Genomic DNA, 19517 nt, shown 5'->3' on the forward strand with positions numbered 1-19517 from the left:
CGGTAGGGTGTTGAAACACGCTTGCTGCGCCATTTTCCCTAACACGGAGATACGTGCGCCTTTTTATCTGTCAGTAAAGTTCCCCGTCAGGTGAGCCCTGCAGATTCCTCCGTGGCCCCCAGCACTGACTCAGCGGAGGAGTCACTTGCTGGCCCACTACGTTGTAGGTCTGCCCGCTGGTCAGCCCGCGTTTTGGGTAAAGGTGCCTGCTATGCGTGATCCCCACTAGGCGATCCCATATGCTTATTCCGCCACGGTTAAGTCCCCCCCTTGGGCGGACCCGTGTCTTCCCTCCCCGCTAACCACTCTTTTGCTATGCGTACTCCCCCTTTTTAGGGCTAGTCCATATGTAAATTCTGCCATCTATCCCCCCTTGGGTAACGGATGGCCTCCGCAGCGTCCTCCCTATCAGGATTGCATGCTTCCCAACGTACTGTCGTATTTTCCTAGAATTATCTAGATGCTCACGACTTCCCAAAATATATATAAATCCGTAAAACTTCTGTTGAAGTAGGATAAATTAGGGCCAGGGACACGTTGGAGGACCGCGCCCCCCATGATGTGAGTGCGTCACGCTTGCTTGACTATCTCCTCATCGGGGGTGTTGGTAAGGTGCAGTCATTATGGCGCTTTCAATGGGCTCCCAATGCGTGGATTTTACAATCAAATCCACTTATAGTGCTGAAGTTCCCCCCGAAGGGGAACGTTCGAGGTTACTAAAGTAACCCTTCGTTCCCCGAGGAGGGGAACGGAAGCACTATACTCCGTCGCCATAATGACTGTCCCTTAGCTGTTGAAAGTCTCTTCAGCTTAAAAAGGATAGCGTCTGCTGGCGCCAGGTGAGCTTATATACTCAGTTGATTGCTTATGCCGCTCACCTGCGCAGGCTTACGCTGCCAATTCATTCTTAATTGGCCCGTTCAATACTCTTTCAGACGAGTAGCTTCTGAACCGAACCTCCCAATGCGTGGATTTTACAATCAAATCCACTTATAGTGCTTCCGTTCCCCTCCTCGGGGAACGAAGGGTTACTTTAGTAACCTCGAACGTTAAGAGTAGTGTAGACCAGGCCTGTCTAGTTTAGCTCCATCTTCCTTTAACACACCTCACTGGACATTTATTGTACCCAGAGGAGCTTGATTAGCTTGTTCAGGTGTGTTTAAATGGGGTTGAAACTAAAATATGCAGGACACCGGCCCTCCAGGACTGAGTTTGGACACCCCTGGTGTAGACAACGAATGTACTGTGCCATCTTGCAGACAAAATATTTTTTTATATGTGGGTCTTCAAGTTACATCTGTAACATACTACAAGTTACACCCCTGTCTTGCAGTCCGCAGATACCATGCTCAGCCAGTTGACATTTCTGTGTGGAGTTTGCATGTTCTCCCCGTGTTCACATGGGTTTCGTCTGGGTGCTCCGGTTTCCTCCACAGTCCAAAGAAATGCTGTATACTAAATTGGGTAAACAAATTGGCCATAGTTCATGAGTGTGAATTTGACAGTGTATGGGTGTTTCCCAATATTAGGATGCGACTGGAATGGCATTCGCTCTGCAAAACATGCCGGAATAGTTGGTGGTTCATTCCCCTGTGGTGACCCCTGATAAATAAGGGACCTCTCTTTGACCTCTGGCATCAACAAGGTTTTTTTCCCCCTACAATATACCTGCTTACTGGATATTTCCTCTTATTTTGGACCATGCTGTGTTAACCTTGAATATGTTAAATTAGCAATTTCTGAAATACTGACACTAAGATGTTCTGTCCCTAATATAACCTTCCTTCCCCATTCTGTTGTTCGGCTTGACCATGTTGCTGTCGTTTGATTGGCAGGTTTAGATATCTGAAACAGAACTGGTGTATCAGGTGTCCAGCAAGTGTCTATTATTGGGCCTTGAGAAAAAAACAAAACATATCCACTCCATAGAAAAGAGCAAAGAAGACAGTAAAGTGTCTAATGAGCAACAAGAAAAAAACGAATGACAGCACATATTTAATTGACCTGCCATGAGTTTAATCACTGTTTGAGAATAAAGAGTCCTTCTTCATCATTGGGATAATGATGAAACAGTTGAATAAATCATGTTTCACATTTTCATACATCATAATTCATCTAGAGTGGAATCAACAGGAGCTTGGCACATACAGAAATACTCAGTCACATGACCTGTGACCAACAGATGCACACATACATCACAGTCTCACTGAATTTAAAGCATTAAAACATATCTGTGTGTGTGTGTGTGTATGTGTGTGTGGCAGAAGGGGACGGTTTCAGGTCGGTCCATTTAAAGTTCTTTTTTCAAACATAAAAGGTTCAAGTTCTTTAAACTTAATATCAAATAAAATATAATAATAATAATTTGAAAACAAAAACATCATTATCTACAGAAACATCACCATGTGCAAGAATGTACATTTTGGTTCTAAGGCAATAATTGTTCCTCCACAACACTAGTGCTGTCAATGCTGTGAGAATGTGTTTGTCAGTGTTTTAGATGAGCGACGTCGTCCTCTCGACGTTGCCTCTCCACTGCACCAACGCATTCACTGAATGGCTGGAGCATTGCTTCATGGGATCTGTTGTTTGCTTCGAGACACCGAATAGCACCGTAGGATTTCCCTTCAACAGCGACTTCTTTCCAAGCTGGGAAAACTCGTCATTGGGAATATAGCAACAATATAGCAACAAAGAACGTTCCCTTGGGATGAGTCTGTATCCATCGTGTTTGTCTGAGCTCTTGTCAGCTTGTCATCCTCGTTGGTATTTGCATGATTGGAGAGCACACAGTCTTTCTGTGTTAAGTGCATATAAAGCGCACAGGGTTAAGGTGGTTGTAGTCACTTGTCACAGCTGTAACAGACATATTACGCAAGGCTTTATGACATCATTTCCTGTTCATTTCTTCATGAGGCTTTACTGGAAAATTGAGAAAACCACTGATTTCTTCAACAGACAAATTAGATCATTTTCTCTGTCACACAAAAACAATTCAAAATCAAGCAAATTCACATGCTTTGTGGAAGTCAGGAACAGGCGCAGATGGAATCTGGGTATTAAATTGTGAAATAGCATTACACTTTTATAGCATGATCAATCTATGCATTCAATTTTTGGTGCCTGATAAGTGTACTCACAAGGTGTTGTGAATGGCAACAGCTTCTAGATTCCCTGTGGGCCTCTTCATGACCGACACACAAGATACTGGGTCTCATTCACTAAAATTCACTTTGCACATTTTTTAATGAAACTTCCAATAAAATGGACTAATTGTGATGTTAATGACTTTGGAGTTCAGACATTTGCATAAGACACCCAAACCATCTTTATATAAAACCATTCAATCAGCCTTTCAAAACTATGAGCAAACAAATGACTCAAGAGAAGCGAGATCTCAGCTCAAACTCCATTAACGCAGACCTAGATTACAGACCTCTCACTAGATAACTGTACAATATATTAGGCCGGTGTTTCTCAACTGGTGAGTCGCAGAGGGTTTTTGTATGTTTTTATTTTGAAAGGTGTTGGTGAAAGCTGTTGATAGCTCCTTTTAGATGGTTTCTATGTGCAAAAAATAAAAAATAAATTCTCCAAAAGGCCATTTGAGACACAAAACAGCAGACGTGAGTGTCTATTTTCAATAGTGTAAATGCAGAAAGTGGCCAGACAAGAGCAGCAACCAGTGCTCGATTGCCAACAGTAAAATCCAGCTGCATACACAAAATTGCCAGGGAAAATGTCAAATATATGGGCTAAGCATAGTGTGTGTAATCCCTGCAGGCACAAGATGTCAACATGACGTCATATTGGCGTTGTACCCCAACGTCATGGGGACATTAGATTTTGTTTGGAAATTAAAATCTGGTTGACATCAGAACCCAACGTCAATGTCCAACCTAAAATCAACCAATTATCAATGTCTAATCATGTTACACCTTGATGTCACCACTATGACATCTATCAGACGTCGGATTTTGGTCATTTTCCAACACAACCTAAAATCAACCAAATATCAAGGTAATTTGACGTCGTTATTGGACGTCAAAATAATGTTGTCCTTAGATGCTGGCTAGATATTAAATTTTGGTCACCTGACGTCATAACCTAAATCTAACCTAATCTTATGATGTTGTGTGCCTGCTGATCTGTCTTACTTGAAAATCTTGTTAGTCGTGTTAATACTAAAAGTAACAGAAGAATAATGTTTTTGTTATTTGTTAAGAAATAAAATATATTCTTATTAGCTGTCTAAGCTGTCAGCTGTTACTGTGTTTACAGTACTCTTTAACAGCATGCAAAATTATAGTAGTTCATCACAAGAGCAAAAATAAAGCCATGTAACTTGCTTTTAAACAACCACTTCTCATTTTGTTGAATCAATAAACACTAGTTTGGGACTACTTGTTAATGTTTCTTCATCAGGAGTATTACTAAGGCTACATTCACACTGCTCAAATGATTTTTTCTGATTTTTATTTTCAGATCAGATTTTTTTGAATAGCTGTTCACACTGTTATTATAAATGTGGCCAATATCATATTTCCAGAGTAAACGAATCATGGTCCTTAACTGACCCGCATGCGCAAAGGTACACCTACCCACAGCACAAAAGGTCTAATTATGCAATGTGTGTACTCTATGAAGTGAATAATGCACGTTGTCAGACTGTGTTTTTTATGAACTATAAATGGTTGGTTTTCTAGTGCTAATGTGCATTTCAAACCTAAAATAGGTGTTTTGTGATTATTTTGATTATTTGTTATTAACCACTGCTGTGTAGTGAATCACTGGTGTGTAGTGAACTCATCAAGGGTTAATGAGCAGCTTCAGATTGAACTGTAAAGGCAGAGCTCAAGTCGGGTGTTAAAAATTATATGGACCCTTTCCACAAGACTGTTATGACGCCTTTAACGGTCATCATAATCTTAAATCCTTGAAAGGTTTTAATATTTTTATTTTAAAAAAAGTTTGAACATTTATATGCATTTATGAATGAATCATCTTTGCATCAAATAAAACAAAAAACAAAAACAAATTTGTGCTCGTGCAAGGCATTTCTAATGCAGCGTCTATGGGGCTGAGAGTAAATTTGATGTTATTCTCTCCTCTAGCTGCTGTCATCAGTCTCACACTATTTTTTTCCCTTTTTCTGAAAGTCTTGATAACACCATTGTGGAGTTTTTCTTTTATTATTTCAGCGAATAAGGTTGAAAAAAAATTATATTTGTTGTACTCTCTGATTCACTGCGCTCTAAGTTTAATCATCTATGATGACTTCCGCTACTGAGAAACCCAGAAATGTGAAAAGGGTCCATTGTTTGGACTTTGCAGAGTCTGATAACCTAGCCTACAGTTGATTCATTTTAATTTGTTATAAACAGCATAGGCTGTATCCGGTACAAACTCATCAAAGTGAAACGGAAACGTATAACGTTTGATAAGGATTTTGTCCTTAACAACAAAAAAGGTTTACAAGTAGCATTAAACTTGTTGCATTTGCTGTTGTTAATGTATTATTAAAGTGAAACAGCCATTTCATGCAGGCCTATGTATTTTATTTCTTTAATCTATGCAATTATGGTGGTATTTTAAATATAACTGAACCATTATTTTTTTGTTACAGATTAATGGGTAATGTTTATTTACAAGCGCCAGTTGTCATTCAATAAATATTCAAAATAAACAACCTTAATTTTTGGTAAAGTATTTGCCCTGTGTGTTATTCCACTAAGCCACTGGGGAGTAGCGTGTTTGCAGCACAAACCAGTACAGAATAATGACACGCGCCGATCGAAATGATTTAAAATTTACATGAATTCTTACACAGCTGTTTACTCTGCGAAATTTCAAAACATCAGATCTGTATCTGATTTAATAGCACATATAAAAGTGGCACAGACAGAATTGAAAAGATTCCATACGGTTTAGGCTGGTCACACTCTCATGACAAATCAAATGGACAAAAAAAAAATTAGATGTGGGCCACTTTGCCTGCAGTGTGAACGTCGCCTAATATTCTTTCAATCTGTGTGTATGTTAATTAAAGTGGGTTTGTGCTTATGTTCATATGGGGGAAAAAATGTGTCATAGTTTAATGAAAAGGGAAACTGATGGGTGTCCCAGAGCCATACCAGTGTCTTAAGCTGTAATGCAGTTTTGCACAGTATGATGAAATATATTTAAGATTTAATACTGATGTATAAGATTTGATCTTACAATCATAAGGCCACCCAGAGCATGTGACTGTTGTGGACGTGTGGTTTCAGTCATTCCTTTTTGGAATTCAGAATAAATTTTAGCACAGAACACAGTACAGGTGACTTGTGAAATTTCCAACATAGACTCATTCTGAAAACGTAGCCTTATATAAATATATATATATATATATATATTTCAAGTGATCAAGAATTATTTAGCCAGAAGTACGTATGACTGCTTTTCATTTTTAAAATTGACCGATACAGGGCGGTTTAATGAGAGTCCGGTGAGGAATTCCAGAAAGCAAATAAGACAAAAACAGAATCCAAAAAATAAAATAAACAAGTAAATAACAGGGGAGAATGTGATAAAATTAAGTAAAAAAAATCAGGAGAGGGCTTTTCTTTTTCTGAATTGCTTTTTAAATTTGTCGGTTGGGTTTAGGGAAGTGGGTGGGCAGGTCAATCTGTGCTTTTTAAAATACTATTGGTTAGGTTTAGGAAAGGAGGAGGGTGGGTCAAGTTGATTGGTCAGCCAGAAAGTCAGTCAACAGCGGGCTCTGGTGGATTTACAAGAGAACAGCAGGTGTGAATGGCAATTGTGAGAGAAATTTAAGATCTCAAAAAGCATACACAGCAGCCTCTGGAGGATTCGCAAAAACAAAAACTGACAAAAACGTAGCTCCTGGGACGTATTTGGCGCTCTCCAGAAATGTATATAAAGGTACATTTTCAGAATGGGTTGGAAATTTCCCTCACCGGTTGATGCATGCAGATACTTAGTGAATGAGACCCTCCAGCTTAATTGTTAGATTCACTGACAAATGATGTCTGTCTCCGCTGACATAAACAATGGGCTACATACATGTAAGGAAGCTTATTGTTAAATAGGGCTACATATTTACTTTTGCACTTTTGATGGAGAGAAAATGGGTTTTGCCGTAAAGCTAACAGAACAATAACAGAAGAATTGTACAACCACAATAAAAAAAAAACATTTGAATGAGTTCAGGCTGGTATTTGAAGGCCTCTCTCTCTCTCTCTTTCTGTTTTTCTCTCAAACACACACATCCAAATACACACACACATTTTTAGCTGAGGTACAGTGTGGTGTGGCGTCAGCAGCCAAACTGTCCATGCTGTCCGGAGCAACACACACACATACACACACACACGTTCAATAGCAGTTACTTAAATGTCTTATTATCAGTGTCTCTTAGTTTCAGTGAGCAACTCTATGTCTGAAGAATGGAGAGCCAACAAGAAAGTTTTGTGTGTGATTGTGTGTGTGTGTTTTCACTGCACTGCTCCAGTCAGAGAGCGCAAGACACCACTCCAGTGGGCGGAGCAATCCCACACATAAGAGCAGCTGATTGGTGTTTAGGGTCAATATGACAGCACTTCCATAGTGGCTGAACATAGAGGCAAATCCAATGCAGGAAACACATAACGGCAGGGTCTTTGATTGAAATGAATCAATTGCAATAGTTTGCTGGAGTCTTTTTCTCCTCATTTTATCCCTGTCTTCAGTCTCTCAAATGTTACTTGCGTGTGTGTAGCGCCTCCTGAAACTTTGTGCTAGTGTAGCGGATGTGAAAGCCTTTCTTACTGATGGTGTCGTCAGAGTGAAAATGGATCAACACAGCATCGCCAGCAGAGTAAAGCTCCTCACGAGGCTAAACAAAGGGAGAGAGAGTCGTCAGTGGGAGAAATACAAGAAGCTATATGACATATGAACATCCTAAATTCACCACAAACACACATGATGAGAGATAATCTTGTTAATTCTAGTTCAGTGGTCAAAAAAGCATTCAATTCTTGCTTATGAATATCTATATGTTTCTAAGACGAGGACAATTTAGGGCTGTTCAATATGATGACTTACACTCACTGGGCACTTTATTAGGTACACCTGTCCAACTGCTCTTTAACACCAATTTCGAATAAGCCAATCACATGGCAGCAACTCAATGCATTTAGGCATGTAGACATGGTCAAGAAAATCTGCTGCAGTTCAAACTGAGCACCAGAAAGGAGAAGAAAAGTGAGTTAAATTACTTTAAACTGATCTACTGGTTTTTTTGTTACACACACAACCATCTCTACGGTTTACAGAGAATGGTCTGAAAAAAAAAGGAAATATCTAGTGAGCGGCAGTTCTGTGGGAACAAATGCCTTGTTGATGCCAGAGGTCAGAGAAAAATGCTGAAAAAAAGCAACAGTAACTCAAATAACCACTCGTTACAACCGAGATATGCAAAAGAGCATCTCTGAACGCACAACACGTCCACCCTTGTGGCGGATAGGTTATAAGAGCAGAAGACCACACCGGGTGCCACTCCAGAACATCAAACTGAGGCTACAATTCACAGAGGCTCACCAAAATTGAACAATAGAAGATTAGAAAAACGTTGGCTGGTCTGATGAGTCTCAATTTCTGCTGTGACATTCGGATGGTTGGGTCAGAATTTGCCATCAACAACATGAAAGCATGGATCCATCTATATTTTCTTGGCACACTTTGGGCACATTAGTACCAATTAACCATCGTGTCAATGCCACAGCCTAACTGACAATTGTTGCTGACCATGTCCATCCCTTTATGACCACAGTGTACCCATCTTCTGATGGCTACTTTCAGAAGGATAACACACCATGTTATAAAGCGTGAATCATCTCAGATTGGTTTCTTGAACATGACAATGAGTTCACTGCATCCAAATGGCCTCCACAGTCACGAGCTCTCAATCCAATAGAGCACCTTTGGGACGTGATGAAACGGGAAATTCGCATCATGGATGTGCAGCTGACAAATCTCTAGGAACTGCATGATGCTACCATGTCAATATAGACCAAAATCTCTGAGGAATATTTCCTGTACCTTGTTGAATCTATGCCACAAATGATTAAGGCAGTTCTGAAGGTAAAAGAGGGTCCAAGAAGGTACTAGTAAGGTGTACCTAATAAAGTGGCCTGTAACTGTATACCGTATGGACAATTAACTCAATCACTTCATTTTTTGCTCTATCAATTATTTTGTGGTGTCACAAAATACATTGTTTATGGTAATAATATTTACTTTAAATATCACACTATTATGGAGATGCAGACAAAATCATAAATAACAGCATCAGGAGAATTTACAATCTTCAAAGTACTTTTTTTTTTACAATGTTTGCATTTTACTTAGCTTTTTTATCTATATGTTGGACCTGTAAGCATTCATTTTTTTGGAAAGTTTTATATTTGAATAATATTTTATATAGTTCTAAATAAAGTGATAAATACAATCAGATTTGATTGATTATATTGTCTGAGTATACACTTAAACACACTAACACTGAAACACACTAACACACATTCACATAATGTTCATACCCCAGATCCACAGAAGCGTCCGATTTTGTGCGCTCCAGTGTCGTAGCCATCGTAAAGTTCGATGTAGTCGTACCCACAGTCTGCCTCTTCTTCTACCTCAAAGGTGGTGAAGGTGAGTTCGATGCCATAACCCGACTCTGCCACTATGAGCCACTCGCAGTCGGTGTGTCCGGGGTAGTTATTATCTCCAAACTGAGCATGAGAATACAGGTTCTTCTGTCGTGCTTCTGCTTTCAGCCTTCCGCCACATTCTACAAACAGACATATATGAGTAATTGACAAATAGTGGTGTTTGAAATAATTGTTTTATGTTGTGTATTTATTTGGTTTGAAGTCTGATATTTGAGAAAATAAAAGGGGTCACAATTCTTTTTACTGAACGGTACTGTACAAATGTCCAATGGTGTGACAGCAAAAATTAGGAAAAACAAGTTTTAATAATATACAAACAGAGTGTGAGAGATTTATCTTAATTTTTGCACACTTAACTTCATATAGTGCTATTTATTTTATATGAAATTATGAGTAATACTTGAATAACTTGTTAAACATTTTTATCATACAAGGATGTTTTCTGTGCAGAAATTGTACCGCATGTCAGAATTTGATAACGCTAAGGTAAAAATATAGCAATAAAAAGCACGTATTACCTGCTCTTCTCGTAATGTGATCTACATGTTAAAATATCTGTGCCAAAAGATATACAGTTGAAGTCAGAATTATTAGCCGCACTTTTAATTTTTTATTCTATTCTTTTTATATTTCCCAAATAATGTTTAACAGAGCAAGGGAATTTCAATTTTCACAGTATGTCTGATAATATTTTTTCTTTATAAGAAATTCTTATTTGTTTTATTTCGGTTAGAATAAAAGCAGTTTTTATTTTTTTATACACCATTTTAAGGATAAAATTATTAGCCCCTTTAAGCTATTTTTTGTAGCTTACTGTTCACAGAATAAACCATGGTAAATAACCTAATTAACCTAGTTGAGCCTTGAAAAATATCTAGTAAAATATTATTTACTGTCATGGCAAAGATAAAATAAACCAGTTATTAGAAATGAATTATTAAAGCTATTATGTTCAGAAATGTGTTGTAAAAATCTGCTCTTCCTTAAACAGAAATTGGAGAAACAAATAAACAGGGGGGCTAAAAGTACTGACTTCAACTGTATATAGGGAAGTCATCACGTCAGTTGAAGTTGCGAATTAGTGAATATAAATCAAGTATTCGATGACAAGATATAACTTCGGCAGTAGCAAGACATTTTATAGATTTCGGACATGACGTTAAACATCTAGAATGTATAGAAATCAAAGAAGTATGAGTCACATAGAGCAAGTTTTCTGAATAAAAGATTATTAAAAAAAGAAGCGTTCTGGATTCAGAAATTAAAATCACTTCCACCAAGAGGAATAAATGAAGAATTATAGCTTTCTGTGTTTCTTTAACGGTTTGTTGTTTAGCTATAATGTTATGAATGATGGATTTTGAAGATGTAATGATACAAAGAATGAGATGAAAATATATTTTCTAATGTTTTGGACTGTCGGATTTTCATTGTATCGATGTAGACACGAATAAGTGAATGATGATAATTGGTATGCTTTTTTCCTGTGAAAAAATGTTTTTGAAGTTGAAGGTAAATATTTTTTGTGTGGTTATTTATGGTATATTGAACTAAAATGAGATTGTTTTTAATCATCGAGTGGCCGTTTAATCATGCAGTGTGATTGATTGTGGTACAAAAAGGGTGGAGTCAAAGGACTGTGTCACACACTGAGAAGGGCATTATGCCAAAACGTTTGTGTTTTGTATCACCCGAAGAATGTAAAATAAAAACTGTACAAAGCAATTATTTAATGAGTGCAAATCTTTTGAACAATGAAAAGAAATGTTAACTATATGGAAAAATCTGAGACAAAAATTTTACAGCTGCACATAATGGGCTTCACACGGGGCTTCGGTCAAATGATTCTGAATGGGGTCCTTCAATAATTGAAAGTTTTTTTATGAAGCTACACAATTTAAATCTAGCATATACCTGTAGTGTCACACCAGAAGACATGGTTTTCAGTGACAAAATGTATCAGGTTCATATGTTTTTAGAAATATATGAATGAAATGAAAATATTGCTATTAACTAAAACTATATGCCTGAAGTCTTTATTAATTATTGAAAAAAATCTGTTTATTATATAAAAGAGTTGTAATTTAATAAACTATGGTTGAGGCAAACGCACCGTCTAAAATGTTCTGAGTTTTAGCTTTAAAATTGTGCAAGATTTAGTGACTGACACTTCAGGCAATCTTTTAGACTGTGATCAACATGCGATGCAGAAAATGTCCACTAGATGGCTCTGTTAAACTGCAAGCATGAATTGAGCTTTACTAGTATGAAGTTGAATCATATCTAATCTAAGTGGATTGCTTGTAAAGAATAATGGAAATTCATTCATTCATTCATTTACTTTTCAGCTTATTCCCTTTATTAATCTGGGGTTGCCACAGCGGGATGAACCACCAACTCATCCAGCATGTTTTTATGCATCGGATACCCTTCCAGCTGCAACCCATCACTGGGAAACACCCATACATTCTCATTCACACACATACACTATGGACAATTTAGCTTACCCAATTCACCTGTACCGCATGTCTTTGGATATGTGGGGCAAACCGGAGCACCCGGAGGAAACCCATGCGAACACGGGGAGAACATGCAAACTCCACACAGAAATGCCAACTGACCCAGAAGAGGCTCAAACCTTTTTGCTGTGAGGCGACAGCACTACCTACTGCGCCACCTTGTCACCCTTAACGGAAATTCAAGTAAATGAAAAACATGTTGGTTACCGGTGGAATGAGTGGCCTGAAAGCCTTTCCGTTGAACTGAGGCATCGGAGATGAAACGCAGATACATCTTGTTGCCAGTGGAAATGAGTGGTTCGGGAATCTTATTGCCACACAGGCGACTCAGTATAGGAGTCTTGTCTGAATCGCCGTCAAAGGCCTCCAGGTGATCATATGCGCATTCCTGGTGCTGCTCAATCTCAAATTCATTAAAAGACTAGAAAGAGAAAAAGGCAGAGAAAAAATAATCAGCAGGTGAGAAATGATCACTCACATAAATTCTAAACAAACAATAAGAAAATATTTCTCTTGTTTAATCTCTTTAGCTGAAAACTCATTCATAAAATACAATCACATGTTTTATAATGGCATTCTGTTTTTCTACTAATTGCTCACGCATGTAAGAAGGACCTCACAGAAAAACTGTTCAACTGATACACAACATCTCAAAAGGGAGCTAAGGAGGAGATTGTATTCAGTAAAGATGCGTTTAAGTGATCAAGTCACAGTAAAGATATACATTTCAAATAAATAATTTTATATTCATCAAACAATTTATCAGAGATTCCACAAAATATTAAGCAGTGCAATTGCTTTCAATAATAAGATCAATAAAATAAAAAAATCAAGCACCATATTAGTATGAATCACATGATCCCAGTGACTGAAATAATGAGAGCTGAAAATTCAACTTTGCATCAATATACAAATACAGTGGGGGAAATAAGTATTAAACACGTCACCATTTTTCTCAGAAAACATATTTCTAAAGGAGCTGTTGACTTTCACCAGATGCTAGTTACAGCCAAGAAAAAAAAAACATATATCAGTGTATACTCAGAGAATAAAATGTAATATCTTTTAAGACCTTTTTTTAAGACTCTTTCCAAACATTTTAAGACCTTATAACCATGTTAGGTTTGCCACTGGTTTTAGTTTACAGTATATTTACTAAATATTAATGTAAGAAACTAATCCAAAACTAAACCACTATTCATTTACTAAATAAAAATATATTAAATCTAGCTAATTCAGCAGGTTGGCGCCTATAGAACTGCAGAAATAATGCTGTTGGCTTGGTTTCTGCAGTAAACAAAGCAGCATAATGTCAAACCTAGCAGGATTTCATCCTAATATTCACAGATTTATTTTAGCCAAACTTTAGCATACAACCATACATTGCATAAGCAAAAATTATATAAAAATTGAATACCTTGCAAAATAGCATTTAAGACTTTTTAATACTTTTTAAGGGCCTTAAATTTCTCTACATTGATTTTTTAACTTTTAATACCTTTTAAGACCCCGCAGACACCCTGATATATGTAAAGAAAACAATATTAAGTAGTTTACAAATTAAGTTATGTGTGAAAAATGAAATTCCACAGGTAAAATGTATTGAACACATAAAGAAAGGGAGATGCAGAAAGGCAGTGAAAGCCCAGACAGCAGCTGATAGCTCTCAGTAGTTATTCAGCAACTCTCTGCCTTTCGTCATTGTAAATTATTAGTCAGCCAATCTACATTATCAGGATGATGAAGATAAAACCAGGGTGGACATTTCAGCAAGACAAGGATTCAAAACTCAGCCAAGGAAACTCTCAACTGGTTTCAGAGAAAGAAAATCAAACTGTAGAACATCTGACTTATAAAAATACAACTTAAAGATCAGATTTGATAGACGAATAAATTTCACTACTTTAGAACTTTGTTCTTGTTTCATTCCGTTGTAATTACACATAACTCGCTTTTCAGATTTGTTTGATAGGTTATAATTTTATGTTTGTATTGTTTGGGTTTTTACCAAAATCTTGCCCAACTCCATGACAGCAGCTCCTTTAGAATATTTTTCCCAGAAAAAAAAAACATGACGTGTTGAATACTCACACTGTATATTACTGTATATACAACTGTTTTACTTTATTTTAATAATTAAATACATGTAATAAAGTTTTTTTTATAAAAACTTTATTACATGTATTTAATTATTATCAATCATTTAATTATTATCAATCATTATCAATCATTATCATATCAATTCAATGAAATATGCATGTCACTAAAATGTAAAAAAAAAAAAAAAAAAAAAGTAAAAAGATTTTGGTTTAAAAATGTCAAGCTGTTTAATTCACAAACATGGGAGGGTGAGGATGTGCTAAAAATAAAAATAGGTGTTTCGATTCTAGAAACAACTGTGGAAGGTACATTGAAAATCAATACTTTGTGGGCCTTGCCAAGACGGCCAGAGTTAGTGAACTGGCTTGCAGCAAAGAAAACTTTAAACTAGGCTGTGTTGGATCGTTCACAAATCCCTGAACCACTGCATGAGCTTCAATTACATGTATTAAACTCATTGTGCTCACAACATCAGCATTACGTAAAAAGCCAGCTGTCACTGAGCGACCGTGCTGATAAAGTTACTCTAAAAATTTATCATGAAAACTTCAAACGTTAATGTCAGAATGATATATTCACTCTAATGGACCTTAAAACAAGCAATCCCCAAAACACTTCCACCTCACTCACTCAAACAAACAATAAAAGTCTCCTTCAGTGACTTCCCTTGCTTTCTGTGAGAAGAAGGCTCATTTAGAATCATTTCACATGTAATCAGATGACTCAGAAGTCAGGTCCAGAAACAGCGGGATAAACTGAAGTCACTCTAAAAAAAACCTGCCTTAACGGTCATGCTTTTATACTAATATGCTAAAATGGTGAAACACTGAATGAGCAAGGGGACACTTGCTCAAGCCTTCATTTATTAGATGTCATGTGGTGCTTTTATCTTATGTGTGTTTGTGGAAGCATTTAAATGTGCATGTAATATAGAGGCGGACAGGTCATGATGCATGTGTGAGTGTTTGTGCATCCACGTGTTTGTCTGAGAGGAGATTATACGTGCACGCCTGTTTATGTGAGTGGGAATGTGTGTGATGTGAGATTATTTGTCTTTAAACGTGAGAGGACCACAATAGGATTACATGTATGTTTATGTGTCTGCTCGGGTCACTGACGCCAGAGGTTTGTGTGCTTGTTTTCTGAGCGTGTCTCATGTAGAGGTTTATTTTACCAAATGCAATTGTACAGCGCAGGTGTATATAAAAACTCACAATTTTGACCCGGTGACCAGGGGTTGCGGTGATGTCCCACGTGCACTCCTTTCTGCTGGGGTATTTGTCAGGCCAGTTTGGACTGCTGATGGTTCCAGTCGTGCTGTGGATTTTGTGCTCACACTCAGCTGATGAACACATATGGAGAAAACAGGGTAAAGATTATTAGTAATGAAGGACAATAACAGCGTGTGAGTAAAAGTACAGATAGTACAAAGTACAGAAGACAGGTTTTCATGTACCTATCTATTTTTTTATCTTACTTTTCCTTCACTGTAAAACACAAAATAAAATAAGTTTGTTTAACTTATCATTTTTAAAAAAGTTACTTTGACTAAATGAAAAGAGTTAAGGTGACTCATAAAATGATTATATGAAGCAGAAATCAAACCGAATGAGTTACGAATTAATTAATTTAAATTATTTTGTGTTAAATGAACTCTAATGCTAGAAGCAATGCCAAACCATTTGAGTAGCTACAGTATATAGTTGTTTGGACTCAATTAATTCTAATAACTGAACTCATACCAGTTTGATAACTGAACTTATAATTTCAATGTTTAATGATATAAACACAAATAATATTTGTGTATATGACTCGATATACACTCACTTTATTAGGTACACCTGTCCAACTGCTCATTAACACAACTCAATACATTTAGGCATGTAGACATGGTCAAGACCATGTGCTGCAGTTCAAACAAACCATCAGAATGGGGGAAAAAAGATTATTTAAGTGACTTTGAACATGGCAAGGTTGCTGGTGCCAGACAGGCGTTCTGAGTATTTCAGAAACTGCTGATCTACTGGGATTTTCATGCACAACCATCTCTAGGGTTTACAGAAAATGGTCCGAAAAAGAGAAAATATCCAGTGAGCGGCAGTTCTGTGGGTGCGAATGTCTTGTTGATGTCAGAGGAGATTGGCCAGACTGGTTTGAGCTTTAAAAATGCAACAGTAACTCAAAAAACTACTCGTTACAACCAAAGTATGCAGAAGAGCATTTCCGAATGCACAACACGTCCAACCTTGATGCAGATGGGCTACAGTAGCAGAAGACCACACCGGGTATCACTCCTGTCAGATAAGATAAGCAAACTGAGGCTAAAATTCACACAGGCTCACCAAAATTGGACCATGTAAAATTGTAAAAACATTGCCTGGTCTGATGAATCTTGATTTCTGCTGCGAAATTTAGATGGTTGGGTCAGAAGTTAGCATCAGCAACATGAAAGCATGGAACCATCCTGCCTTGTATAAACGGTTCAGGCTGGTGGTGGTGTAATGCTGTGGGGAATATTTTCTTGCCACACTTAGTCCAGCTAAGTCCCATTATTACCAATCATTATGTCAATGCCACAGGCTACCTGAATATTGTTGCTAACCATGTTCATTCCTTTATGACCACAGTGTACCCATCTTCTGATTGCTACTTTCAGCAGGATAACGCGCCATGTCATAAAGCACAAATCATCTCAGACTGGTTTCTTAAAGATGACAATGAGTTCACTGTACTCAAATGGCCACCACAGTCACCAGATCTCAATTCAATAGAGCACCTTTGGGATGTGGTGGAATGAGAGATTTGCATCATGGATGTGCAGACCAGTGAGTGTGTATATATACAATATAAGATTACAGTACTTAAACCATATGGTTTCAAAATTTAAATGGTTTGCCGCAATCGGTTTCCACAAACAGTTTTAATTCATTCAACTTATCTGATTTTACAGTGTACACCATTATTCAAAGCATGTCGGATCCTTTTCGCATCTGCAAGCTTTTCAGAAGTGGAAGTCTGGGTAAATGTCTATAGTGGTAAATGGAAACTACAACAATTGTGAGTTTTGCATTCTCATTTTCTCCAACAGCACAGTCAATAATCAACTACCAATGCTTATAGTCTAGAAGTGTTATTTTCAGTATAATGTGAATGTTGGTATCTGATGTCAGACTTAAGAAGTGGCTATACTCTAGGATTTCAATGTCTTTCCAAAACATGAATCATTTTTAAGAGTTTGACTGAACCAGTCAAAAGAGTGAAAAAGACAGATGTGCCATCGCTCTTTTATTATATTAGAAACAGCAACCTTAGCTGGCTTTACTTTCACATGCCAAATATATCATAAAAATACCCTAATCAAAACATAGAACACAGGGTGCTTAATTCTCAGTTTCTCTGGAATTACTGAGTTTATTACTTTTGTGTTTGCATAAAATATTATTATTAAATATTAATATTAATACTTAAAGGTCACATTGAATTAAATATTTACTTTTGTGTTTAGTTTGGGTTCTGCTATGTTTGCTAGATCAGACAAGTTGAAAAAATATGTAGCTATTGTTTATTAACTATCAGAGTGTGTTTATTTGTCATAATTGACCTGTTTTAATTCTGTGCCAATTTAAATGTAACTAGCTAGTTAACTGCTAGATGTAACTGGCATCCTCCGAGCAAACTATGAACTTGTCCCTCTACCCACCCATTTAATTAAATGAATAGCAAAGGTTTCTGTGTTTTGGTTTGTAATTTCATAGGCTCACAAGTTCCCTCACACAGAATACCCGCATCAGAAGCAGCAAAAGTTTAATTTACTGAAAACTTGCTGGTGTGTGCAAAAAAAAAAAATTGCTGGTCTACAAACTCATGCCATATGAAGCTGGACTTAAATAAAAATTGCATATAAAGGATGTACAGTAGCTGTACATAAAATTTGTCTGAAGGATGCAAGTCATTTTTATATTGGTATGTTGTGGTTTCACACTAACTAGCTCAGAGACTGCAACTAAGCATATAGGAGTCTCATTTTTCATTTGTAAATGTTTGTTTGAATTCATTTTACATTCATAATGGAGAGTTGCAATGTCATTCGATACTAAATTGTATGCGGTGTAGACATTTTATGAATCTTATATTTTGTTGTTTGAAGGTAGAAACAGCTTCAAATACTCCATGTCAGTCATACAGACACAAGTCTGCAGAAGCTTGAGACGTGGTTGAGAGATGTGTGTGTGTGTGTTCATTGGTATTCTGTTGCCTACAGATTAATATGAACCTATTGCATTTCTGATGACATTTTTATATAAAACTTACAAGAGATGTCATCAGTAGTTGACAGAATAAATCAGAACTTCAGAAATGTCTCCTTATTTATTCAATAGCTGTACATCAACAGATAAATGTATTATGTTAACAACTGTGAGTCCATTGTAAGTCAAAACAAAGTTATGTCACATATGGATTAGGTCAACTGAGCAGTAGATAAACAAACTTTCAACTCTGCCCTGGTTGGGAGGTGTTCAAATCACAGAAGGACTATTAAAGAATGCTTAACCTTTAGTACTTTTACCTGAGACTAAGCTACAGAAGATCTCTCTTACAAGAAACTAGACTTCTTTAAACTATCCTTATTTACTTGAGAATATTCAACATCCTTTGGCAAAATCCTATGTGTGTAAATGTGGGAATAAGTGTGTATGCACACGGACAAATGATTAAAGCTAGATCCATGCTGTCAGTTTACCTGCTGTGACCCTGAGGAACCAGGTCAGACAAACAGTTTCACCAAAACCCTGCAGAGCGTGCGTTAGAGGGTTTGTGCACCTCCACCTTCACTAAGTGTTTTCTAATGTAAATGACTGAGAAAAATCTCACATACTCTGTCTCCACAAAAAGAGGGGTCTGGAAGTCTAGAGCACTAGTTGAAACGATGAACACGATTTTATTAGATTTAGCACTGTTTCTGTGCTACTTACTACACGCAGTTCAATTTAAGCCTTTTTTTAACATTTGAAAAGCCTTTTTGTTTGCTGTCTTTCATTAACTTTAAAAATGTATTTCAAAGTAAAAAAATTTGGATTACCACAATACATGAAATGTGCTTTATAAATAATCTTGGCTTTTTTACTTCTGCTTCAATTACAGAACCACACAAATTGCAGGAACTTTATAAGTTTGTAAAAAATCTGCT

At 37.0% G+C, this 19517-nt stretch overlaps 1 protein-coding gene across 1 annotated transcript in view; it reads right to left on the reverse strand.

Annotated features, from left to right (window-relative positions):
* Nucleotides 1-6639: 6639 nt before the first annotated feature.
* tll1 (tolloid-like 1) overlaps nucleotides 6640-19517 on the reverse strand; it is an 86857-nt gene continuing 73979 nt past the window's right edge. The window contains 4 exon segments of the mRNA NM_131010.1: nucleotides 6640-7876; nucleotides 9579-9829; nucleotides 12437-12650; nucleotides 15544-15671. Of these exon segments, the coding sequence (NP_571085.1) occupies nucleotides 7742-7876; nucleotides 9579-9829; nucleotides 12437-12650; nucleotides 15544-15671 (728 nt within the window). The 3' untranslated portion in view covers nucleotides 6640-7741.

Source organism: Danio rerio, chromosome 1 (genome assembly GCF_052040795.2).
Source record: "Danio rerio strain M-AB ecotype USA chromosome 1, GRCz13ab, whole genome shotgun sequence".
Classification (NCBI taxonomy): Eukaryota; Metazoa; Chordata; class Actinopteri; order Cypriniformes; family Danionidae; genus Danio; species Danio rerio.